At 43.8% G+C, this 27292-nt stretch overlaps 1 protein-coding gene across 3 annotated transcripts in view; it reads right to left on the bottom strand.

Annotated features, from left to right (window-relative positions):
- SLC25A12 (solute carrier family 25 member 12) overlaps positions 1-27292 on the bottom strand; it is a 91197-nt gene that overhangs the window by 37077 nt on the left and 26828 nt on the right. For all 3 annotated transcript variants that reach the window (XM_053266152.1, XM_053266167.1, XM_053266159.1), the window contains exons 4-9: positions 26918-27033; positions 15500-15639; positions 12693-12839; positions 9205-9343; positions 7712-7805; positions 6732-6816 (exon numbers count right to left, since the gene is read on the bottom strand). In XM_053266152.1, coding sequence (XP_053122127.1) covers positions 6732-6816; positions 7712-7805; positions 9205-9343; positions 12693-12839; positions 15500-15639; positions 26918-27033 — 721 coding nt within the window. The remainder of the gene's footprint in view (positions 1-6731; positions 6817-7711; positions 7806-9204; positions 9344-12692; positions 12840-15499; positions 15640-26917; positions 27034-27292) is intronic.

Below are 27292 nucleotides of genomic sequence, written 5' to 3' on the forward strand. Positions count from 1 at the left end.
CTGCTGCTTAAAATTTCTGGTTCTACTGTTTATAGAAACATTGGTATGTTTACTCAAATGAAATGGTTTTGAAATGTTCATTGAACTGTTGATATTTGCATATTGTTATTTTGCTGTTTGTTGCTATAAATGTTGTATGTACAATGAGCCAATTTCCTGTGAAAAAGTAGGATATAAGTTAAAAATTAAGCAAAAACAATGAAACATGAAATTAACATGGTAAACAGAACCTGTTTGGCGTTCTAGGAATAGAACGCCAAACAGGTTCATGCACATCCCTAGTTCTTGCTCTGGGCTTGCCTCATCTAGGAAGCCGTATTAAAATTATCTCCTGCTCCTTCAACTCAGAGGGTGGTATTTGGGCTGGCAGTTGTAGTGCTTCACTAGGCCCAGGATTGGTGTGAGCATTCCTGGGTGGGGGGCTTGCGGTATGGCTGCGCTTTCATGCATGATCAAGGGAGTTTGGGCTTGGTGCCGAGGACACATAGGAGCTGAGGTAGTTGAGTTGAAGAATGTGTCTGGGAGAGTGGGGGATTGGGGAGGTTCTGGGGGTGGTAGTGGGCAGAGGCAGATATGGTGGTGGGAGTTGGGCAGGTGGTTGCAGGGGAAAACATCCCAGACAACTGTTCCTTTTTCTGGCTCTTCTCCCAATCCTTCAGCCCCAGGGAGCTCAGAGAACACTCTCTCAAGGATTAGGATGCTGCTGCTGAATACCAGGTCAGTAAATAGTAAAACAGCTCTCATTCACAATTTGATTGTGGATGAGCATGCTGACCTGGTATGTGTGACAGAAACCTGGTTGGATGAGCTGGGTGGAGTTGGTCTCTCTCAGCTTTGTCCTCCAAGCTTCCGCATCTTACAGCAGCCCCACTTTGAGGGGGGGGGGAGAGGGCGTGGCGGTCATCTATTGAGAGACCTTTCCGGGTGCCCAGTCAGGCAATCTCCTGATTTCATGTGTTTGTCTTTGTGGCCGGGCCTCCGAGATAGGCTGGGGATTCTGTTGGTGATCAGGGTGCCTCTTACTTTGAACTTGCATTGAGCATCTAACCAGGGGCGTATCTAGGGTAGGGCAGGCAGGGCACATACCCCGGGCACCACTTGAAGGGGGTGCCATTTTTTAAAATTAATTTTTTTTTTAAAGGCCACTGAAAACAGAATGGCCACTGCGCATGCTCAAATGGCCTCTGTGAGGCTCAAGGCCATGCCAGGCCTTGCAGAGGCCATTTGAGCATGCATGGTGGCCTCCAAAATGGCCACCATGCTGATCTTTGCAGGCCTGAACAGGCCTGAAAATCAGCCCGGGACCAGCTGTGGTGCTGAATTAAGAGGCCAGTGTGGGGAGGGGGAACCTTTGCAGACTGCCCCCCCCCCACGGTCTTTAGGAAGCTCCCAAAAGGGGCTACAAGTTTTTAAAAATCTTAATTTAATATAATATAAGTCACTGTACTCATATTCAGTTTGGCACTATGTACAGAGAATCAGGGCTTGTGAATACGGAGCTGAACCTTATGAGCTAGGATTGTATTCATTTGCTCTTACTTTGCTTCTTGTGATAAGTGAGTTAAATGTGATGTCTTAATAATATGGCTATTAATGGTGAGTTTGACTTTGAATCAGTGTGAAATCCTTAGTATTAAGGCCCACTGGGAGTTTCTTGCTCTCTTTCTCTCATTTTAACTGTCTTTCTAAAATACTAGAATATATTCCAAACAGTGACACAGTTTACTCCGCATATCCTTTAATTATTTTCAGAGTATCTGGGACAAGTCAAATTCTCCATTTATTTTTAAAAGTTATGTAATAGTGATGCTACAATGCATAGTAGAGAATTAGACAAGCACTTCTGTTTAGTTTTCCAAGTACACTTCTACATAGTATTTGGGTATTTCATGAGCCCCAGCAGGGGCGTAACGATGGGGGGGCAGGCAGGGCACATGCCCTGGGCGCCACTCTGGTGGGCCACGTGGGAGGGGTGCCAAAAAGTGGCATGCCCCCCCGAACAATCCCGCTGAGTGCGGCGGTGGCGGGCGGCGATCCCGCCGAGTGCGGCGGTGGCAGGCGGCGATCCTGCCGAGTGCGGCGGTGGCGGCGGATCGCCGAGTGCAGCAGAGCGATGCAGAGGCCTTCCGTCTGGCCTGGCGTCGCTTCCCAACTGCGCAGGCACGCTATGAACTGCGCAGGCGCGCCTGTGCAGTTGGGAAGCGACGCCAGGCCAGACGGCAGGCCTCGGCGTCGCTCTGCTGCACTTGGTGATCTGCCGCCGCCACCGTACTTGGCGGGATCGCCGCCCGCCACCGCCGCACTCGGCAATCCGCAGCCACCGCCGCACTCGGCGATCCACCACCGCCCATCAACGCCACACAATCTGCCGCTGCCCGCCACCGCCGCACTCAGGGGGCGCCGGCGCAGGTATGTGGGGGCCTGGGGTGGCGGGGGGAGGGTGCAATTTCAGGGGCAGAGCTTGCCCTGGACGCAGTTTCCCCCCATTACGCCACTGAGCCCCAGCATACTGAAATTTGTAGTTTTCCAGCATTTTTTGGTCTGGCTACGTCCACTTCTAAATAGTTTTTGAAATATTAAAAGATTAATGAGCTTGACTTGTATTTTTGAGCTGATATTATGGTAAAGTTATCTGAAAGATGGGTGTCAGATGTCTGGACAGGGGCGCAATTTCAGTGCTTGCCCTAGGCTCTATTTTCCCTAGATACGCCTCTGCGTCTAACTGCCATGTTTGCTTTAGAAGTGGTGTTTTTTTTTTCAATTAAGACTAATTTACATCATCACTGCACTGTACTTCAGTCTGCCTACCTGAATTGGCAGGAGTGGCCTAAGAGGTGACATTGGGTTCCCCCAGACTTATTGTCTTGGGGGACTTCAATGCCCATGCTGAGACCCCCCTAGTAGGGGTCCCTGGTGGTGGGAAAGTTTCAGATAACTCCCTTGTCATGGACAGATCATTATCTGGTGGGGTTTATTTTGACTACTTCGTCTACCCTCTGTAGGGGTCGTGGACAAATTAGAATGGTCTGCCCCTTCATCCGTTCGGTTTCCAGACAGCCCTTGGAGAATTTCCAGTGTCCAGAGCTGACAACTCTGCTGAGGCCCTGGTGGATATCTGGAACATGGAGGCAGACTGGGCTATTGACGAGGTTGATCCTAAACACCCTCTCCAGCTTGGTGGTGCCCGTTGGTTTTCTGAGGAGCTTAGGGCTCCTTGGTTTTCTGCTCCTTGGTTTTCTGAGAAGCTTAGGGCAATGAAAAAACTCGGACAACCAGTGGGACAATGCTAGAGGAAGAGTCGTGATAAATCTGACTGAACACAGGCTAGAACCTATTTTGAGGACTACTCTGTAGCAATGGGGGTGCTAAAGAAACGTTTTTTCTCCATGCTCTGGGCAGGCCAGCGGAGCTTTTTCATGTAGCAAAGTTATTGCTTCACACATCCCCCCCGTGTGTAATAGGGGAGGAACCATCTATAGCCCGCTGTGACTAGTTTGCATGCCACTTTGCAGATAAAGTCGTTAACATCTGTGCCGATTTGGATGCCAGGATTTTGGCAGTTCTGGAAGATGTGCCCCAGGTACTATCTGTTCCTACTGTGTTGGATTCTTTTCAGCTGATGCAACCTGGGGATGTGGTCAAGATCCTGGGCAGTGTGTGGGCAATGTTGTGCCCTAGACTCTTGCCCTTCTTGACTAATAAAATCTATCAGGGAGGGTATGGGCAGGTGGTTATAGGCTATCATCAAAGCTTCTTTAAGGGAGGGCAGGATGCCATCATGCCTCAAGGAGGTGGTAGTGAACCACTATTAAAAGAGACCTCCCTTGATCCCTCCAACCTGTACAGACCTGTTTCTAACCTTCTCTTTTTGGGCAAGGTGATAGAGTGTGTGGTGGCGTCTCATCTGCAGAGGGTCTTGGATGATACGGTTTATCTAGATCCTTTTCAATCTGGCCTCAATCCTGGATATAGAACTGAAACTGCCTTGGTTGCCCTAGAGGATGACCTACACTGGGACCTTGATAGGGGGAGTTCATCCCTGTTGGTTTTGCTGGACCTCTCAGCGGCGTTCAATACCATTGACCATGGTATCCTTCTGGACTGTCTCTCAAGTATGGGGATTGGAGGAACTGCTTTGGACCGCTTTCTTGGGGGGAGAGTCCAGAAGGTGGTGCTGGGGGACTACTGCTCGGATCCTTGGCCATTAGCTTGTGGGGTCCTGCAGGGTTCGGTTTTGTCTCCCATGCTGTTCAACATCCACATGAAACTACTGGGAAAGATCATCCGGGGACTTGGACTGAGTTGTCAGCAATATGCAGATAACACATGGCTCTAGATCTCCTTATCACCTGATCGTAGGGAGACAGTGGATGACCTAAATAGGGGGCTCGATCCGAGCTAGTAAATTGAGATTGAATCCAGATAAGACGGAAGTGATGTTGGTCAGTAGGAGAGCCAATCGGGAGGAAGGGATTTGACTGGTTCTGGATGGGGTTGCACTCTCCTTGAAAGAGCAAGTGCGCAGCTTGGGAGTACTTCTGGACCCGGCTCTGCTTCTGGATGCTCAGGTGGAGGCGGTGGCCCGAAGTACTTTTGCACAGCTTTGGCTAATGTGCCAGCTGCATCCCTTTCTCAAGAAGGCAGATCTTGCCACAGTTACCCATGCCCTAGTCATGTCATGGCAGGATTATTGTAACACGCCCTACATGGGGCTGCCCTTGAAGTATATTTGGAAACTGCAGCTAGTGCAAAGTGCAGCAGCCAGGATTCTATCTGGAGCTGACTGTTGGGGTCATATTACACCCATTCTGGAAGAGCTGCACTGTCTACCAATTTGTTTCCAGGGCCAATTCAAGGTGCTGTTTCTGACCTTTTAAACCAAATGCTTTGGGCCCTGGATATCTAAAGGAACTCTCTTCCCAAGGGTTTCTGCCTGCTTCACAAGATCATCGAAGGGGGGACAGGGCCTTCTCGAGTCATTGCCTCCAGGCTTTGGAAAGCTCTTCCTGCAGGCATCCGCTACTCAGCCTCCATCACAGTTTTTAGAGAACAAGTAAAGACATGGCTCTGCATCCAGGCTTTTAAATGAGAGCACAGTTTTTACTGCTGCTGCTTTGTGTTTTGTGCATTACTACGTCGTATACATTTTAAAACTTTTAAATAGGGATATTATTTTTATTTTTAATATCTGCACTTCTTCTCTTTTAATTGTGCATTGTTTTAGTTATACTGTAAATCGCTTTGAGATTATTTTAATGTAAAGTGGTATAGAAATTAAGTAAATTTCAGTAAAGTAAATAAATAACAATATTGGCCATCACCACATCCTGTGTCATTACATTCCATAAGTTAATTCTGCATTACAGAAAACAGGTTGTGCCTCCTGCTCCTCTCTTTTTCTAACCCACCCCACACTGTGCTGATGAAGCACCAAAAGGAGGAGCAGGGTGCCTCTTACTTTGAACTTGCTTTGAGCGTCTAACTGGCATGTTTGCTTTAGAAGTTGTTGTTTTTTTCAATTAAGACTAATTTACATCATCCTGTATGAGAAGTCTGAGTCAGGCCCAAGTAACATCCAATCTTTGATTATTTCCCAAAGCACAGTAGATTCCAGGAAGGCTGGTTTCTCTCAGCAGGTGAACACTGACTAAGGCCACAACACACTCAATACAATTTTTTCAAAGAAATTCCATTCAGTTTAACAGGATTACTTTAAAGCAGTATTTTCCAACATCCAAAGTCAAACTAGTTTTTCCCCTTCAGTAACTATGGAGACAAAAACTAACAATATTCAAACAACATAAGCAAAATTCAATAATCAGTCTAGCCAAACAATCCTGGTCAATTTCCATGAAAGATAATTAGTCTAACAAATCTTTCAAGTGCTGATTGTGAAAGTGTAACAAAGATCGAATGGCATTATCAGGAAACAGAAAGAATATATTGAAATGCTAGACAACAATTTGGATAATGTAGTCATTTGCAAATAGTGAAATCTACATTCACAGATTTGTAAAATAATTTGACTAGAGCATGTTTTTCTTCCCGAGCAATCAATATTGGGAATTAAATGCCGAAAGTGCCCAGATTTGTAACTTTTCAAAGATTTGTTTTAGATGTATTTCTTTTGTATGTTACCAATTTTAGCAAGCCTATACAAACATAAAATCAATGCAAACTTCTGCAAGGAAAATAACCCCTAGTGTCAGAAAATGACCCAATGCATTCTTTTGATCACAAGTGACTTTTTTGTGAACGCTCCGGCTGCAATCCAGGTGTCCACACCACCACCAAGGCATGCAACAAAGTATTTTGTGAGTTCCCTTGAAAGCAGCTATTCCTACTAAATTCTCAAACAGCTTTAAAAAAAAGTCTCCTAATTTAAAAAGGTTGGTGGGAGTTATTGCTGGAGCTCTTCAGAGGGCTCCTGAAAAGGTGGAGTGGGGAAGGAAATCTGTGTAGATCAATTCTGCTTATAGTAGTGCTTATGCCAAACTATTATTCTGAATAGTTGAACACACAGTTCAGCAGTCTGGCAGGGTCAATTTTTGAAAGGTCTAAATAAAAGGAAACTCTAAAAAGGACTACAGCATGAGCACATGCCTATGGAACAAAATATATGATCACACATTTCTTGAAAATATTTCAGTGAGGAATAGTTAAAATTTTAAATCTCCAATCACAGCATGTTTACTGGAAGTCTTAGGTTAACAGAATGTGAAGACACTTACCTGCCTCTGGAGTTCTGCCAAGTTGTAAGGCAATGCCCCTTCAGCCAAGGGTGCTATTCTCTCAATGTCTGCCAGTGTTAAGCGTCTGCATGCAAGGCCAGAAGAAACAAATCACGGTTAGATAGAATAGCAAGCAAAACCCAGAGGCTGACATCCAACTAATGCTACACTAACACAACAGCATTTTCTGATGCACAAAGGGGGATGGGCAATTTTCAACCATCTTTCCTTCCCTCAGCAGCTTCCTCTGTCTTGCAAAACTATGTCCCTGAGGACTGGGGACCCTCACGTACATCGGTTTTCCGAGACAATCACCCCTCTCCCTTTGTGAAATGGAAAACACTGGTGTATCAGTGCAGTGTTCGTCTGGATCTCAGTTTAACACAATGGCTGGCTGGAAACTTCTGCACACAAGGCAGAACCCTGGGACTGCAGTGCCCCTCTTCTCCATGTGTACAATGCAATGTGCATGCACAGGTGCTATGTGTGTGCTGGTGCTGCACAGGGATTCTTGGGATGTGTGCCGCCCCAGCAGGAAGCCGCATGGGGCAGCGGAGAGTAGATAAGGACCTGCTCTCCTCTTTCTTAAAGCTCCCAAACTGTGCTCAAACTGTGGTTCGTGCACATCCTTATTTCATATAAGCTGCCCCACCCCCCAAAAGAATCAGGGGAAAGAATTGTGGTTACCAGGTGTATGAGGACACAAAGATAGGTATGTAGGCCTTGGCCACATCTTACACTGAAAGGAACATGCATAGTCTTTGATGCCCCTTTGTGCCTACAACATTTCCAGCCCACAGCTGCCACTGGCTGACTTACTGAACAGTACTACTCAGGAGTTACTCTAAAGGACTGTTATGATGCAGTGGGACTTGCTCTAGCAAATTTAATCAGGATGTCAGCCAGCATTTTTAAAGAACTCCACTTAAGGAGGGCAATTTGAAAAAATGAAGATGAAAGACAAAGAAGGTCAGAATTACCCTGTAGCATTGTACAAGTCAGACAGCTGGTAGAGGATGTCAATTTCCAAAGGTGTAACTTGTCCAAATTTGATTGCAGACTGGGAGAATTCCTCTGTTTTTAAGGAGGAACAAGAAGAGTACAGATTACACACAACCAATTCCATCCTTGCCTAGTTTTCCTAACGGCAGAAGTTGCTCAACAGCACAACCGTCTGCCTTGTGCAGTAGTTGGCTCTCCTTGACTGTCAGGGATGCTGCAGCAGTTTTCTGCTCTGGTCAGGGTGTTGGACCAGGAGACCTCCAAGGACTCCCTTCCAGCTCCAACATTCTATCATTTGATCACACAACACTCTCCAGTAAGGGCAGTTCGTGTCTTGGTTGCCATTCTGTGGCGGCGGCAGAGAACCTACTAACCTACTTCACAGGGTTGTTGTGAGGAGAAACTTAAGTATGTAGTACACTGCTCTGGGCTCCTTGGAGGAAGAGCGGGACATTAGATAGATAGATAGATTTTCACCAAAATGTCTCTTTAAGTAATTTGCAGTTAGCCATTATCTATTCTAGAAAAACATACAGGATAGAGCTGGAAGTCGACCCACCCACCCCCATCTCTGCCTTTCAGAAATTAGGCCCTTCTAATCCCGCATTGCTTTTTGAAAGTGGGAGGATAAGCAGGAATGTCCAAAGTGTCTTTCAAGAAGACATAAGGTGCTGCTGGATGTAACACACTGAAAACTGGATGTAAAACACTGAAGACGGGATATTCAGTTATTCCAGATGGCTTCAGTCATACCAATGGGTGTATCATTTATTTATTGAAAGCCTCTTTTCTTCCCAGTGATTTTGTACCACCCCAAAAGATGATACATACATACATGCATGCATACATACATACATACATACATACATATATATATATATATATATATATATAATTTATTTTAACTATAAATTCTTCTCCTTTTTCTATTTATTGCTATAAAGAATGAAAAATCTTAATAACTGACAACTTCACCAAATAAAGAAATGAAAAGAAAATCTGCTGAATGTGTGTAACCCTTTGTATACACATAAATGGACTGGATGGATTCCGGACAATTGCCTTGAGCCAACTATTCCCTGCAGGTGCAGGAGTTCTGAGGTGCACACAAAGCAATTCTGCCACAAGATCTCTCTCCATTCACTTCCAAGGAGGAAATGCCAAAGGGACAGAAATGTGGGGCTGCCTTCTTCGCAGAAGCAAAGCCTTACCCAGGCACTCTTGTGTCCTGGGGTGGGGGGGAAGGTTGTCCAATATTTGTTCCGTATATGGAGTTATCAAGTTGTATTGTTTTATCTTGTTTTTATGCTTATTTTATTGAATTTTATCATTTTATCTTGTTAACTGCCCTGGGGTCTTGGAACAAAGAGTAGTATATACATTTTAAAAGGGAGGTATAGACAAACACACACACGCTCAAGCTTAAGCAATCTCAACAGTACTAACACAGTACATACATACAATGCATTACCTTTTGTAACTTCAACATCTTTTCTAGCACCTGCTATGAGGCTGTATATCTTTCGAACAAGCTCCATGTTGTTCAGCAACGCATTAAAAGCATTGAAATAAGAAAAGCTGACTTGGTGTGAAATAGATCCACCTGCAGCCTAGAAACAACCAACAGAGAGATCAGCAACACTTCTAGAACAAGAAATGCAGACCATCATGAGTTTGGGACTAATTTTGATATACTTTGTGACTGTATGCAGGGGTGGGGAACCTTGGCCCTCCAGCTGTTTTTGAACTACAACTCCCACCATCCCCAGCCACATCCCTGGCATATAGTCTCCTCCCCTTTTCCAGGAATTCAAACTTACAGAAATGTTTCCATGCCTGGAAAACTGTAGCAAAAAGGCTAGAAAATGTATGCATACTTGGAAATACAGGAGTATCTCAATATTTGTGGCGGTTCCATTCCACGGCAACTGTGGATATGGAAACCACGAATATCAAATCATTGTGGCAATGGGAACTTGGGGGTTAGGTTTCCGGTTGGAGGAAATCATCAACAAAACATCAAATTTTGCAGGAGGGAATGCAGGGGGAAGCTGGCTACCATACTTTGCTGCTCCCTGAATTGCACTGTGCCCTGGAATGCTCCCAAATCGACTGAAAATTGCTGGGGGGTTTTCTTTCCCTTTTTAAAAAGATGGAGCCATTTTGAGGCTCTGAAACACAAAATGGCAGCCAGAAATTACCACTGTGGTCATTTCTGACCACCCCCGACCCGCAGATACATGAGGTTAACATGTCCCCCCCCCATTTTTTTTCTGCATATGCCGAGGTCAGGTGTCTATTGCCCAACCACGGAATCCACAGATATCAAGGTCCTCCTGTACAACAAAACTAGTCCGACTCCCTACAGTGCAGTGCATTTGTATGAATGGCTCAGAGAGTGTTAAAACATGAGACAAGAAGTTAGGATTAAAATAAATTGTCTGCATGTGAAGTCCCACTAATGATATGGTGTTGTGACACCATTAGGGGCATCTTCTCATACTGTAAGTGAATTGGCCTCTTCCATGTTTGGCCCACATAGGGTGTCATCAACATCCTACCCCATGACTGGTGTGTGCCAACAATGTTGCCATGGTCACTGGGGGAATGGCTAGTGTACTGTGTCTTCTTGTTTTTTAGTTTTTATTACTCTCATCTTGTTCTGGGAGCAGAGGCGTAACTAGGGAAAATGGCGCCCTGGGCAAGCACTGAAATTGCGCCCCTCCGTTGCGGCCCCCCCAACATACATCTGACTGACAAACATGTTTCAGAAAAAACCTTAAACCTTTCCCCCCACTTAAATCAACTTGAATTTATTTACTCAGAAGTAAGTCCCATTAAGTTCAAAGGGGCTTACATACCTACTTACCAAAGGGGCTTCCTTACTAACACGAAATGTGTACTTTCATAGCGATAGGATCAAGAAAATGAATATGAGTGTGTGTGTTGATATATATATGAGAATAAATACATCTGCAGCTATGTACACATATGTTGTCTCTATTTAAATTATCCCTTTATCTCTGCATCATGCATGCATACATTTATTCATTCATACATATACATACACACTACATATTTATATATATATACACACATACACAACACACACACACAGATTGACTATTTCTAAAGCTGCAAAGAGAACTCCATACAAGTATTTTCTGGAGCCCCAGAAAGAGACAGTTAATAAAAAAGAACAGAATACATTTATTGTTAATTAACAAACAGAAATATAATGTGCAATACGTTTCAACTTCTGCCTTCTTCAGTTGCTCTGATGTTGTTATAAGAAAGGTCTATTTGTTAATCAACAATGGATGCACACACATTTTGTCCTTATTTAAACTCTCCCTATCAATCCTTATTTAAACTGCAGACAGAGTTAATATGTGCATTGCATCACCGACATCAACTTATGTTTTAACTGTTTTTGTTTTGTTTTTTGTTGGTTGTAAACCAGCATGAGAGTGTATACTTTGATGGCACAGAAATGTATTAAATGGGGGGGAAATGTGTGGTTGGATTCCCTGGTTAAAAAATGTTTTGATCTTAGAAATACCATGCCTGTTTCCCCCCTAGCACAGGAAAGGACATGCCTCTGGCAATGGCACATGCGTGGGCGGACGAGCGGCTTGCAAGTACCAGATTTGCTCAAGCAGTGCGCGCGAGAGCCCTGGAGTGGAGTGGAGTGGAGTCAGGGGCGGGGGGCAGAATCCTTGCACGCCAGGGCCTTTGTGCCACCCTCTGTCTCTCCACGGTGAGTGGATCGTGGGACAGAGTTCACAGCCCGGCAGCACTTGATCCCGCTGCCTATCTCTGTGCTGACTAGGGCTTTTCACAGGAAGGCAACGGGCGCTGCGACGGTATGAAGCGGAACTGGTGTGGAGGGACTCTACCAAACAGCAGGGCAAAAACGGCTGTACTGACCTGGCGGTTCATCTGGAGAAGTGCTCTCTCCGGGCCCCAACATCATAATGGCTCTTTCCCTTCCCAAAGTCTCTTGGCTTGGCCGTGCAGCTGCAAGCCCAGAGAAACTCCCCTAGCCGCAGCTTGTGGCTTCTCTGAGCGAAAGGAAGCAGCAGCAGCCGCCCTGGCAAGAGGAGCTCCCGGCGCGCGTGTGCGCCTTTGCCCCTCCCTCGCTCAAAGCACAACAAGCATTTCTTCCGAGACTGAGCGAGGCTTATTGGCGGGCCATCCCGAGAGGGAGCCTCCTTTCCCCAGGAGTTCAGCTCTCACTGGTGGTGAGGTCAGTGGGTGGGTGGGTTACCCAGGAGCCAAACCGTAAACAGCTCCTGTGAGAGGAAAGGCGAACGCAAGCAGGGGCTCTGCTAGAAGCCTTGCTCTTGCCGCCTTCCTTCTTCTTCCCAAACAATGAAATGGGGGGGGGCGCGGGCGGCCGCAGCAGGGACTGCTCGTGGGGGGACGCCACGTGCTCCTTTGACTGCTGCTAAATAAATTTTTATTTTTAAAAAATTGGGGGGGGGATCGGCGGGGGGGGGCATGGGACTTTTTGGTGCCCCCCACGTGACCAGCAAGAGTGGCGCCCGGGGCACGTGCCCCCCCTGCCCCCCTATCATTACGCCATCTGGGAGTGTATATGATACCAACTAATTTACACCAAAGTCACACTGTTGGAAATGGCCACTGGTGTAACTTGGACCACAGAATTACTCTGCACGACTGTGTTTGGTCATTTGAAGAACGTGATCGACATTTTTACTCTCTTCCCTAGTTAGTTAAACCTTCACCAATTACTAGAAGGTCATTTCTTCTACCTGCTAGATTGTAATTAGATATTTTTATGACAGCCCTGCCAGGAAAATCTGAGTAGTATAACAAAATCTTGTCTTAGCAATTCAGATGCTGAATTCGCAATATTTGAGGTCTTTAGCATAAGCTCACATTCTTATCTGAACAGCCATAAGCAAACCGAGTCAGACATTTCTTGATACGTACTGAGACTAAGTTTTCTTCCACAAAACTAGTGAGCATGTGTGGACGAATAGTGGCCATAATATCGCCGAAATCCAGGCCAGTGATCGTGCCGGTTTTGTTCTTGTCTTTCAGCGCAAATGCTTGCCTTGCATGTTCTGATTGCAGCTCCTGAAACAATATTGTAAGACCTGTTACATCAAAAGCCTCATTTCAAATACCCATCTCAACAATGCCCAGAGTCATAAGAACAGCTCTGCAGGATCAGGCCCAAGGCCCATCTGGTCCAGCATCCTGTTGCACACAGTGACCCACCAGTGAGAAGCCCATAGGCAAGAGCTGAGGGCACACCCACTCTCCTGCTGTCACTCCCCTGATGTTACTCCAACTGGTATTCAGAGGCATCCTGCCCCTGAGGCCGGAGATGACCTATAGCTCTCAAACTAGTAGCCACTGATAGACCTCCATGAATCTTCTATAATAATATGGTAGAGCGTGATCCCGTGCCTGTCTTTGGCCCGTGTCTTTCTTGGCCATTGTGAGCATGCGCAGAGCGCGTGCTCAGAACGACCGTGAAAGATACGGCTGTCCAGACAGGGGCGGCCATGTTGTTCAGCGGCAGGGGGACCGGGAAAAGCAGAAGCAGCAGCGGGGGAACTGGGAGGGCTGAGGCGGCAGCGGGGGAACCGGGAGGGCTGTGCCAGCAGCGGAGAAACCGGGAGAGCAGCAGGAGCAAAAAAGAAGAAGAAGAAGAAGCCAGGAGTGTTAACTGAAGCAGGGGGACTGGGAAAAACAGAAACAGTATTGGCGGCAGCTGCCGCGGCGGGGCAACTGGCCCTGATGGTGGCAGCAGTGGCCGCAAGGAGACTGGGCCTGCTGGCGGCAGCCGCCACAGCAGGAGACTGGGCCCACTGGCGGCATTGGCCGCAGTGGGAGGACTGGGTCTGCTGGCGGTGGCGGCCGCCGCGGGAAGCCCGGAGGCGGCAGCGGCGGAACCAGACTGGCTGTGGGAAGGGTAAGGGAGCCCTGAGGTGGCGGGGGGCCTGAGGTGGGAGGCCTGAGGTGGCGGGGGGCCTGGCCCAGCCAGGGAGGCCGGCGCCGGCGCCGGCCCCGGATGGCGCCGGCCCCGGCCGAAGGAGGCGGTGGGCCCGGGTGGGAGGAGGCGGCGGTTGAGGGCGCAGACTAGCGCCCGTTAAATTAACGGGCTGAAAAATACTTGTTTATCTATAAGAACATAAAGAGTTTTTATGTTCACACTGATCCAAGTCCACACAGATCTATACACTCCACCACTGACTGTGGGAAAAACAGCACAACTCAGTATAGATCAGTTCTTTTGCACAGCACTCTTGACAAGCTCCTGTTCAAGCAGCCTGAAGAAAATGAATGTACACTGAGTTCAGCATGTGTGCCATTATACTACACTGCACGTGACCAGCTCTGACCATCAGTAGACACTGTCTCAAAACTGCAGTGCCACAATTAGGCCCCTTTTCGATGCATGTTTCTAGCTCTGATCGTCATCTAGCTTTGCTCTGGGCAATATCAAGTGAAATCTCAGAAGTCAGTGAGCAGAATAGCAGAATTTCCAGTGTTCTGAGAGCAGAACTACAGTGACCTCCAAAAAGTCAACTGATTATACAAAAATTTAAAAAGCATATGCAATTTTTCTTAATTTATGCAAGTCTCCTTGGCACAACATTTGGGTTCCTTTGCCACAGGATTATTTTTCAATTATTATTTGTGTTTGTTTTTAAGTAGAGAGTATACAACCCTGATTAAATGTGAAAAAGTTCTGTCACACATAGCTGCACAATCTAAGATCTGTCTGAGTTGTGTTGCAAAGGAAGGATGGTTTGCAAAATTACTTTTGGGACTTTTTCTTTTCTATTTCATGGGGGCTTTTGTTCTTGGATGGACTGAATCAACACATGATAAACCACTCTTGTGAAATGAGTCACAAAATCCACAAATCACCAGCCCACATATAACCCCCTGGACGGATTTGCTCACATGGAACATGGCATGCAAATAATTGTAGCTTTTAGGATCAGGGTGCCAGGAAACTGCTTTATTTCTGCCACAATATTGTAGAATAATCAACATAATCTGCAAAACAGCTTCTATACTGGCATTCACAAGCACACAAACACATATTTTGGTTTTCTGGGTTTTACAGTGAAAATAGCTGTGATGTTAGCTGTATAAGACTCTGTGTTAACTTTTTGATAGTAATTAACTCTTTAGTAGCAACAATTGCCATTATAGCATAATGCAAATAGCAGGACCAATTTTATTTTACATTGTATGTGTTTTGTTGATTTTGTGAACAGCTCCGAGCAGTAATGTACTGGAAGGGTGGGGTATAAATACCTTTGATAAATAATAAAATAATAATAAAACATAACAAAAACATGCAAACCCCGCAATAACAGATAGATAAAACCTCTAAAGTCAATGGAAACATTTCAACAGTCTTGAAAGTAGTATTTTGTGAAGCAAGCCATTTGACTAAGTTTTTACTAGTTTTTAATCAACTTGATCCAATGCAGACTGTTGAAGCAGTAAAATGCAAGTCAAACAATCCCAAGTTTGACCGAGGAAATCAATTTCATCGAACAAAAGCTGCCAACATGTGTTTCAACTTTTGTCTTCATCATCAGCTATTTTACAATCCACAAGACTTCAATTCCCATCTTCAGCTTATATCTATAAGAGCTCATTCATAGTTTATATTGGAGCTCTTGGGCTGTATCTCTATTTTGCAGACTGTTTGTTGAGTGCAAGAGAAATAACCAATCATTATCGAACACAAAATATGAGCAACTGACCTGTAAAAACTGAGTGAATTCCGAATACGTTAGGTGCTTCTTTCTATTATGTCCGAAGTGCAATCGAATGAATTCACAGTCCCAATTGAAAGGGATGTGATGATGAATAATGGTCTGTCCAAATATTTCTTTTACATTTTCTTTGTAATGAAAAGGGGGAAAATTAGTTTGTTAGAATAAAAATGTTAACCCTGCTTAAAACCTTTCTAACGAAAACCATACTTCAAGAACAGTGTTTCAAACACAGAAACATTTTAATTTTTTTTAAAAAACTGTTTATTTTTTCTAGAGCAACACACTTTAAAAGGAGTAGATGTTAATAGTACTTGTGTATTAATACTATGTAGATCCTCAAGATTCATGATTTTGCTTTATTCAGCTTTAATTGATGCAATTTGTTTCCTTCATTAGAAATACCTACTGCTTTACATGCTTGTATAAAATGAATGCCATGTTCCTTGATTCTCCAATGTATCAAATTAAGACCTTATTGAAAGGCAATGAATACTTGCATTTCTTTGAAACTAATATTTTACAGATGATGCACAGTGTGATTGAGACTTGATTATTACATTCACACTTGTCTAAATGCAACTATTAAAAACAGATATAAGAAATGTCAACCAAATTGTGTCATCACCACCACCACAGAAAATACATTAACTATTTCAGATCACTGCCCAAAATATGTCCCTGAGATAATACATCTTAACCACATAAAGTATCATATAATAATGTTTTGTGAAGAATTTAGTACTGGGCCTACTCAGATATTACTTACACACCTCAGAGTAGGGGCGTAACAAAGTTGAAGTAGGCCCCGAGACAAGTAGTGAGGTTCCCTGCTTACTTCTTCTCTCCCCATGCCCCCACCCATGGCTTTGCTACAGAAGAGCTACATGGACATAGTGAAAAACATTCTCAGCATGCCATCTCTCTACTCCTATGCAAATAATATTACATACTCCCTGCATTCTGATCAGAAGCCACCATGCTAATGAGTCAGGGAGGTGGGTGGGGAGAGCTAAGAGTGGTCTGCTTCCTAGCCAGTGGGGGCCCCTTCCCCATGGGCCCAAGGAAATTTGTTCCCGCCTCCACCCCCTCCTTTGATAACTATACCCCTACCTCAGGAATGTCTGCCCCTTCCACCTTCTTGTAGCAACCAAAAAACACCACCTGATCCAAGCTGTATTCCAGTGATTTGAACTGGACTAGACAGGCCTTGGGCCTGATCCAACAGGGCTGATCCTATGAACACAGTATCCTCCTGAATCAGCAGCCTCATTATTTCTAGGGATTATTTCTAAGTTCCTCATTATTTCTAGGGATGGAGCTGGGAATCAGCTATTTTTAAAGAGCTGCACTGGCTGCCAATTTGTTTCCAGTACCAATTCAAGGTGCTGGATATTACATTTAAAGCCCATAACGGTTTGGGCCCTGGATACCTGAAGAACCACCTGCTCCAAGGGTTTCTGCCCACCCAACAAAGTAGTCAGAGGAGCCTTTGCTGCATGTGACGAATTGAGAGAGGCTAAATTGTCATGCATGCGGGACAGGGCCTTTCCTGTTGTTGCTAGGGTTGTGCACAAACCGGTCCGGAGGCCATGTTAGAGGCCTCCGAACTGGTTCAAATGTGGCTCAGTCCGGTGCCAGTGGGGGGTGGTTCTTTAAGTGCGGGGGGGGGTTGCAATTACCCCTCCCGTCACCTTTTCCCCGCCGGCACTCCGTTTTTTTGAAATGATTTTGGGGTGGCAGCGTTCCTCCCTGCCACCCCTGCCCCCGTTGTTCCAAAAATACTGGAAGTAATAAGCCCGCGCCCACTGCCACGCACACCCACCGCCATGCACACCCGCCACTGCGCGCGCCCACCACACATGTCGCATGTTGCAGACCGTGTCGCATTTTAGCAGACTGTGAGGAACACCAGGCTTGCAGGCAAGCCCGGTTGCCTCACAGTGGACTACCCACTTAGGAAGCCCTCCCCTTAGCCCAGGTTAGCGGAGCAAGCGCTTCACTAACCTGGGCTATATGATCGTGTGTTGCCGCAGTGCAGCGCCGCGTCACAGCTACTCACAAGGAGACCCCCAACCAGGAGGCGAGAAAGCAGCCTCCTGGCTCGGGGGTCTCTCCAGCATGCTCTGTCTGCTTGCGCAGAGCATGCTGGAACTCCCGGGGGCCACCCGGCCCCCAAACTCCCAAGCCCCCGCTGGCTCCGTGATGCAGCCAGCAGTTGTGTGGGCAGCTGATTCGGCCGCCCAGGGAGGGCTAATGATTGCAGGAAGAGCAGCCTGCTCTCCCCGCAAACCCTCTGGAGGTGGGTCTCACCGATCGTGAGACCCACCTCAATATATTCTCAGAAGACCAAGGTTGTAGTTTTTGCCAGTAGATCCCATTTATATAAATGGCAGATTAACAGAGTATAAACCACCCTGAGTCATTTTTGGAAGGGTGGTATAGAAATAAAATAAAATAGATAAATATAAATAAATATTGAACAGAAGCTGTGTTACAAATATTTGGGTGTATTTTTCAAGCCACAGGCAGTTGAAGTACTCATACTAAACATGTGCAGGTCAGCACATGCTATTTTTAGATAGTATGTCTCCAAAGGAGACCATCATGCCCCTTCAGCTATTAGGGTCTTTCAGGCTAGAGTGCTCCTTATATGGCTCACAGATGTGTGTTTACTAGGATTTTTGCTCTTTGGAAGTAGTACAATCTCAATTCCTTAGATCAATTTTGGCAGTTCTGAGATGCATACCCAATACGATATGGTTGTACGTCTAGAAGTAGGATTACCTAGTGTTGAAACTCTTGCCTGATTTTATGTTTTCAATTTTTGGCTAAAACTAATTTCCCTTCCATCTGGCTTGGCCCTGCTGGTACTGAACAATTCTTATAATTTGTATTGTTTAAAGATTATATGAGAAAACTCATGACATATGGACTCTCTGCAGAGTTCTTAATTTCAATGGGCCTTGACAATGAGCTTTATTGAGTCAGAACATTCTGGATATGGAATGGCAGAGGTGATAACAGACTTATTTATAAGCCAACTAATTGCCTTATAACTCCTTGTGGAGAGTTTTTATGAATGCTCACTGTGATATCTTACCCTCAGCTGTTTTAGATGGCAGATTTCACAACATCCCGTATAGGAATAGACTATGGCCATGTAGTAATGTGGAAGCTGAATCAGTGGACCATGTCCTTTGTGTGTTGTCAGTTTTATCAGGATATTCATCAAGAATTGATTGTTCCTATTCTGAATAAGTATGCAGGTAGAGCTAATTATTTTTATGCTGTTCTTTTCAGATCAAATTTCTTTTCAGAAATTTCAAAAAACTGAATTTTCTCTCAATATTGCTAGATTCGGTGTACTTGCCTGCAGATTTGGGAAGAGATGCACTGACCAGTCAACATATTAATATGTTAATGTATTCATTCTCTGGTTCTGTCAATAACTTGTAAATAATACCAGAGTGCGGCTCCATTTTGAGCCGCTTAGCCCTGCGCCAGCTTCCCAGACTGGCTAGGAACACATCTCCTTGCCTTTTAAAGCAGGGAGAGCCGTTCCCAGCCGTGCAGAGAACATGGCGCTGGCCGGGAATCTGCTTGGAAAATGGGTGTGTCCCCTGTTTCCAAGGAAAAACCCACCCCTTGCATCTGATGTCAGACACAGGGCAGGGGGGAGTGTGGCGGCGGGCGAACACGGGCCATCGCTGGCCTTCCTACAGGCCTGGCACAGCACTTCATTTGTTCAGCTTTTACCCCATAGGGGCTGCCAGGTTTCTTAGCTCTTCTGCTGTTCTATCTTTTTCACTATAGAAAAATTATAACAGTATTTTGGAGTTTTATGGTTTTTATTGTTTTAAACTGATTTTAATCTTTTAATGTTATTTTTATGGAGTTTTGTTGTATTTTAATATTTGTCAATGTCCTTGGGATGTCTTATGAAAGGCGGTATAGAAACTGAACAATGAGCAAACAAGCAAACAACATCACACAGCTCTGCAAATTTCTTAAGTACTTGCATTTTTTCTAGTTGCACTAGCGCAACACTAATTTGGATTCAGCCTATGTTTATATTCCACGTCCTGGACAATAAAGGCCTTGAAAGCCACTTACAATAAGCTCAGATAACAGAGACACAACAGAATCAGATACAAAAACAGCAACACCAAGTCTAAAAAGCCAGATCATAAAAGCATTCCTAGGAAAGGAAATTTTTAATCAGCTTTGTAAACACAAGTCACAATGTAGAAGCTATCTGGCTGGTTAGCGGTCACACCCCCTCAGAAAGCTGAGCGGGGCACATCCCTAACACGCAATCTCTTACAATTAGGATGTTAGGAAGGGGGAAAGGGACATGGTTGCACTGCTGTTTGCAGTAATACAGTAGAATCAATGTTGCCTCAGCAATGAATCAGATTAAGCAACAAACCAACAGATTAAAGCTTGGAAACCTAGAACTAATACACACACTGGCTGACATGCTGTGCAGGCTTATGGGGGCAGAGCAAGAAACAAACTGCATATGAGGTGTGCCACGCAGCATGGAAAATGATTTTGGCTTCTCTCCCCTCCCCACAAAAGCCATTTTTAATATCCAGGAATATGCCCATGAGGACTGTTCAACTATCTATACTCTGTGATGGTTCCACAACCTTTGATGTTCATCTGGATCCACAATGCGGAAGAGAATCAAATCTGCCAAAGCCACACTAATCTGCAGCTAAACATCTACGTTACAAAATTAAATCTAAATCTATTTCAATCCGATTCAATGGCCATGGAATCTCCCAAATAAATGTAGAAACTCTAATTTTACCAGAGCACTGAGAATTCCATTACAGATCTCTAGCCCCTTCATTCAGAGAACTGAGATTCCCACGTTTTCTTAAATGGTAGCCATATCAATTAAAGAAGTATGAAACTAGTTTAAATTTGTAGTACAGACCAACTCCAGGGCTGTTCCCAGACAGTGGTTTTACTTTTCTTCACCATGGGAAGGACGGGTGTGCATTCACACATTGGGCAGATTAACGTCGAAGTCCGTAAGAGTTATCGGAGAGCACTCCATACACAATTCAGGTTTTTACCTGTGCATTGGAGCTTAGCCTGCATTATCTCCGCAATAATGGCGCAGTGGAGAAATGACTGCCAGTTCGAATCCCCACTGATATGTTTCTCAGACTATGGGAAGTATGTTTCCCAGACTATGGATATCCTAGACTATGGGGAACACCTATATTGGGCAGCAGCGATATAGGAAGATGCTGAAAGCCATCATCTAATAATGTGCGGGAGATGGCAATGGTAAACCCCCCCTGTATTCTACCAAAGACAACCACAGGGTTCTGTGGTTGCCAGGAGTCGACACCAACTCGATGGCACACTTTACCTTTGAAAAAGTCCACTTTTTACGACGGCTTTTTGGGATACTTTGATATACCCGATATACACCAATGTTTCTTCCCAGATGTGTGGAGGAGCCATGCTGATAGAGCACCTTAGCTTAAAGCCTCACCCCCCCCCCCTCTAACATTTGCTTGGTGTTCTTGTGGAACATTGTTCTATCCAGTGTGGGTGCAAGATCACCAAGCAAATGTTCAAAGCTGTTTTTCTTGGGTTGTTTTTGGTTGTTTTTTGTTTTTTGAAAAGCAAATGAACCCTGCATGGACTTGGCTAATCAAGAAGTCAACCTTCTGCAAAGCTGAAGAAATAGAGATAAATCCAGAAGGGATCAGAGAAAGACCCAGGAGCAAGCAGTATGAATGGGGCATGGAAAAAATTCAGAAGGAACCGAAAAGAACCCAATTAAAGCCGCCCTATGTGAACGGCCCCCAGGTTTCTTCGAATTATTTTTATTGTGCTTATATGTGGCTAATATATGAGCTCATAACTTGCTCTGCTTTACCCCATTTAATTCCGCGGTTAAACCGGCTGTCTGGGAAAGACCCAGAAGAAGCGACTCTGGAGTATTTTCCGTTTGAATGCAATGTGATGCAACTAATAATGCAGTTTGGAATTCCAACACTCCACACTTTTTTGCTTTAAGATTTTAAATTATATGAACAAATAATGGATAATATGAGTTAGTCTGTGTGGAGCTGATGTTCTCTGGAGCAGAGAACTGTGATGACCTCCTGGTCTCTGCTAACAGGCTATCCTACATTTTTAAAAGTCTAAAATTTCAATTGAAGTTCTTATTGTGTTGTGAAAACAGGCAAATCACATTATTTGACTTATATAAATGTATATTAATGACCAAATTCCTACCAAATAGAAAGATGGAGAGACAAGCCACAACTCCTACCAAGCAGATAATCCTTGCTTTAAAATGATGCAAATCTATAACGTATCTCTAAGTTATATATAAATGCTTAAAAGGAGAGATTCAGTACCCCTTGCCAATATACTTGGCAATATACTTACAATATACTGTAATTTCAGTTACAGCTAGGTATGACATCCCAATCACAACAATTGTTCCGTACTCTGTGTTTATAAAATGTGACAGTGAGTACACTAGTGTATTAACTAGGTCAGTTGTCCTCTGTGTATCCTTGCACAAATATCCTGAAAGTCTCCATACTATCCAGTGTACCAAGTGTCCACACTTGCACGCGCATACTAGGTGGCTTCAGCCATCACATAAGCGAAGGTTAAATCTCAGTTCTGAGAGAGGTCTCCTAGCCTGGAGTGCACACATCCCTCTCTCCTGTTCAAGTGTGAATCGGAAGAACTGTACTTCCGACTCTGGTTAGAATACAAAACAAGATATGTTGTAACAACTGAACAGACTGATCTTGGCTTATTCTAACCGAAGTGCCTAAAAAAACAGATCTAGAACCCGCTCCTTCCAAAATAGGAATCTATTCAAGAATTCAGATAAAACTGAAGCAGCTGCTTCCTTTTCATAACAGTTCTCTTAGGGGTGTAAAGGAGGTTATGTCAAAATACTTCCATAGAGATGATTTGCAGACTTCAGAATATGCTTAATCTCGCAATGTGTTTCCTATGAGATAATAGTATTTGAAAACTCCTTTCTTTTTTTAATAAAATACTATCTGGAAACTTGGGAAAGTATGCTTTTTAGCACCTTTATTTCTCAACACTTCCTTTCCCTGCAACACACAGTTGAAGATTACATCTAATATGTTATCTGCTTATAACTGACAATCATCCTAAATTCTTTCATCTCAATTTATTAATCAATAAAAGCTAGTTTGGCATGTTGAAGATAGAGATGCAGGCTCTGGAAATAGTTTGCAGTCCAGAGGCTCCCGGCGCTTGTGCAAAGACCTGCCCCCCTCCCTCTCCCCCTCCCTAAGAGCAGCTCTTCAGAGGCTACTTCTGAAGTCTCCTTGAGTGTCAGGGATGGCTTGCTAGGCAACACAGGATAGGTTCCCTTTTTTAAAAGAGCCTTTATTTCTTTGTTCAGCACACCGCTCTCTGGATCAGGACCAAAGGAAACAATGTGATAACAATTATCATTTTACCATATTTGTTTTCTCCTTATAACATTAATTGCAAAGCAAATGTAGTACTTCCAGTTCTAGTTAAAGCAAAATAATACATACAGCATTTCAGTGTATTTGAATGTGTCATCTATAAAATATCTTTTTTTGCTGTTGCAGTTAAACAGAAGTCTGTCTATTGCTGTCTCCTGTACTGCTGATTATCTGATTTAACTGTTATGCTTTAAGCTAGCTGGTAAATGGCTCCTGTTCTTTCCATGTTTATGGCCAACTGACTGCATTTTCACCTGCCTATTTTATTTCTTCTTTGTAATGTAGTGTTACAATCTCTTTTATCCAACATGGTGATAACCTATGGTTATAAAACAATAAACTTGACTTGATTTGCATTTTCTTGAGTAAGAAGGAAATGAGAAACTGGAAATTAAGATACGACTATAATTGCAGTGTCTTTCAGACAGAAGCATTCAGCTGAATTAAAGGGAACATATAATTGTTTTTAATATTACCTGAAGCATGTTTCTGGTGCTGCAATCTATATTACTCTCTTGCCAGCATCTCTGGCTTTTGCCTTGGCTCATCTTTCCTCAGAGAAAGTACCTCCTGTTATGTTACCATTCAAGTTGGCCACTAACACAGCTCTATAAAAGGCCCTGCTGCGGAGAAGCAGGGGTCCAGGTTCATCACCAAATGAGTATTACTGTCAGTAAAACACTTTTGATTTGTTTCCCCAAATCAAAGATTACAAATCTCAGGCTCCATTTTGGCAGAGTTCTATCCCCAAGCTATGGGCAATACGCTTTCATGCACATTGTGGCTTCTTCTGTACATTTAGGATGGCGTCCATAACTGCTGTGTTACCATGAAGGCTATAATCAGAGTCTGAGCCAATTTCATGACAACCCAGCCGACAGTAAACTGCTCCTGTTTGCTTTGATGCATTCACCAAGAGGAAGTACTTTTCCTTTTCAAGCCATCCCCATTTTTCATGGGTCGCTAAACCGCTGGGGTCGCTAAACAGGTATCAGCACAGAACATGAACTGAACTGGGCTTGTTTATACATTGGTTGTCCAAGGATAACCACTCTGCTCACAGGATGTAACAGCAGATGAGAGCCAAGAAAGATTCAAGAACCCTGGTAAAATCAGGAGATCTTGACTTTTTCATTCTGAGTTGTGTGATCCTCTAAATAGCAGCAGAGCTCTTATCCTTGGTATGCAGAGGTGAGTAGAGAGCAACAGTCCCTGCAGACTCACAGTGATCTTTGAATGATTCGAGTATCGGAAAAGGCATGCAGATGAAAACCCTTGAAATTTATCATCTGTGTGACCAGATGTTGCCTCAGGTTTGCCTCTCTGAATCCTTGTGTTGACAGACTCATAGGCTGACCCTAGGCATGGTGGAAATCAGATCCCCTTATGTTAAAATACAATGGGGCTTACTCCCAAAGCAAGTGTATAATGGGATGCAGCCTTCAGCAGGAACCAACTAGGACTACCGGTACTATTTGATTCCTGTGCAGAAGAGTGAGCTCATATCATGGCATGTCCAGAATAATGCCACTGTCCTTCCAATGCATATGAGTAACAAACTACATTTTCTGTCATAAGAAAGCCCCACTTGTATTCCTCACCTAGAGACAGCTATCTCCTGCATAGCGGCCTTTATCATGATGTAGCAGCTAATATGAAAATTCCAATACTGCTCTTTATTCCAGCTCTTTGAGAGTATACGGCTTCCATCAAAGTGAATGGTCTAGTAATTTAAGTATACTGCTTTTCACTGAGTTGCTAAGATCAGTGGACATGCAAAGTTTCATAGTACTATATGGATTTAGAAACTGCCTAGCTGTTTTAGGAATTTCCCATATTTAAAGAACAAATTACATGTGTATACTTGATGTTATTATACCAGTGTACATTCCCAAACAAGAATAAGGGCAGATCCACTATGGTAATTCCAAATTTGCTATGTAATGGGACACTCCTATTTCTTAGACATAATTGAGGTTTTAGTCAGTTATGGAGCATGCAATTCAATGCTGGACAATAAGCAAGAGAAATCTGAAACTCATGCAGTTATCACTGACATATAAAACCACTACAAAGTAAATCAGGTAAGTTATCTGGGGAGTTTTTCTCTTTAGAAAACTTAATTCAAGAAGCATGAATGTAGACAATCAGCATGGTTGACACCGGGACTGTGACACCAGATTTCCCCCCTTTTCCCCAGTACTTCCAAACTGAATCTCCAAGCATGACTAACTTGTATTGTTCAGAGCGGGAGAGCTGGAAGGGGATACGAAAGGTATGCACAGGCCTCCCATTCCCTATAGTGCTCTGGTGTGTTGTATGAGCACTAACTTGACATGGTGTGGAAACAGGACTCTATTGAAACGGGAATCCTCTGGATGCAAATGCTGCACCCAGTTGGTACTGGATTGTTACTCAAAGTTTACACTATTTCATTTTTAGGAGAAATAAGGCTTCTCCAAAAATTGGTGCAACAGTTTCTGAAGAGTCAGCTAATCTGTTTTGGGGTTTTCCCCCCTTTCCTTTTTTGGGGGTGGGGGTGGGGATCTAGCTAATACAGAAAACATGACTTTATTTCCAAGCATAAACTCCATCTTTACCGAGAGCATATTCTTTTGAATATGAGTAACACTTAACAGTATAGGTTTATCAGAATTGTTTGCATTCAGTACTTTATGACTGTACAATGTGAACATCATAAAATGCTAGGGATCTCTCATATCTGAAATATTTCAATTACTCAGCAACACTGAAGCAATATCTTTCTACTACTACATGAACTCTATACTGGGATCTGAGGACTGGTTTTGATCTTAACTCTACCCTAAATGGGAAAGCAAATTTTTAAAAAAGAAAAAGAAAAAAAAGACAGGAGACAACAATACTCCACAATGTCAGAATGGTCAGAGGCAAATCTGACACATGGGACATGAAGTCCTCTTTTTGGAGATCTGTCCTATCAATGAGTCACTCATCTATCTTCTGCTAGTTTTCATCTGTCTCCCTCTTCGTATCATAAGCAATTTATGAACCAGCTCCAAAAGTCAAATTCTGCTCTTCCTTGCATAAGCACAAATTAGCGTGATGTACACTCGCCATTGTTGTGTAATGGGAGCAAGCGCTGGAGGGAGATCTAGGTTAAATCCATACTCAGCCATGAAACTCACTTGGTGGACTTGAGCAAATCATCACCTTTCTGACTAACCTACCCCAAAGGATTGTTGAAAGGATAAAAACGAGATAATCCCAAGTGTGTTTCCCAAGCTCCTTATGAGGAGGATGAGATACAAATTTGGGCATTTCTAATTAGTTAAGATCACCCATGTGACTAGTCCGGGAAGCACTGTCCTCATGGTATGTTGCCATCATACTGATTATGTGGTCTGTGGAGAGCTTGGATCACTCAAAGGAGGACAGATTAGAAACTAATGCATAGTACTGATGCAGCAGCAACCCAGGAAAATCATGACTGTGAAGAGCACCAAAATGGTAAAACCAAGGATTTTCTTCAGAACTTACAGTATTTCAGCCCTTCCGAAGCACAATGTGCAGGAAACACACAAAGGACTGGCTAGACTGGGCCCCCTGAACAAACAAGTTTTGCAGCAGCTATTTGAGGAATGTTCAAGCATCAACTATGCATCAAAGCCTAGTAATCACAGTGTTGGATTGCGTAAGGGTTGTTGGTTTTTTGTTTTTTTGTGGGTTTTTTTGCCACAGTCAATTCTTTGAAGAAAAGAAACCAAATTTTCAAGAGTAAGCTACTAGGACCCATTAAGAAAAAAGACACTTTGTCCTGCAGTACTAATTTTGAGATAGATCCACGTTGGAATCCTCCTTGTCATCTTTCTCCATGGCTGAAAAAGAAATATCTTTAGCACCTCACAAGTAGCATTCTTACCAAAGGTCACTTCGCCATTGCCGCTCTTGTCAAACAACTGAAAAGCAACAATGAACATTGCATCTGGTGTGCATAATACTGACTCAAAGGCCAAAAATTCTTGATAGGAGATCAACCTACAAATCAGAAATTACAACTTTCAGATTGGGGGATGAGGAAGCCAAAAAAGAAAAGAAAAATCTGTTGAAAATCTAACAATTGTATCCTTGAAGTTACAACAGTGAAAACAGCAGAGGTTTACCCTGCAGTTCCATTAATAAACATATGGTACCAAGATCATCAGCAAAAATCATGTACAATGACTGTACACATTACTGAGAGGGAGGGGAAAGAGAATTTGGTCTCTTACTAATTTTTTAAAAAAATATATAATTA

Source organism: Hemicordylus capensis, chromosome 1, assembly GCF_027244095.1.
Source record: "Hemicordylus capensis ecotype Gifberg chromosome 1, rHemCap1.1.pri, whole genome shotgun sequence".
NCBI classification, from domain to species: domain Eukaryota; kingdom Metazoa; phylum Chordata; class Lepidosauria; order Squamata; family Cordylidae; genus Hemicordylus; species Hemicordylus capensis.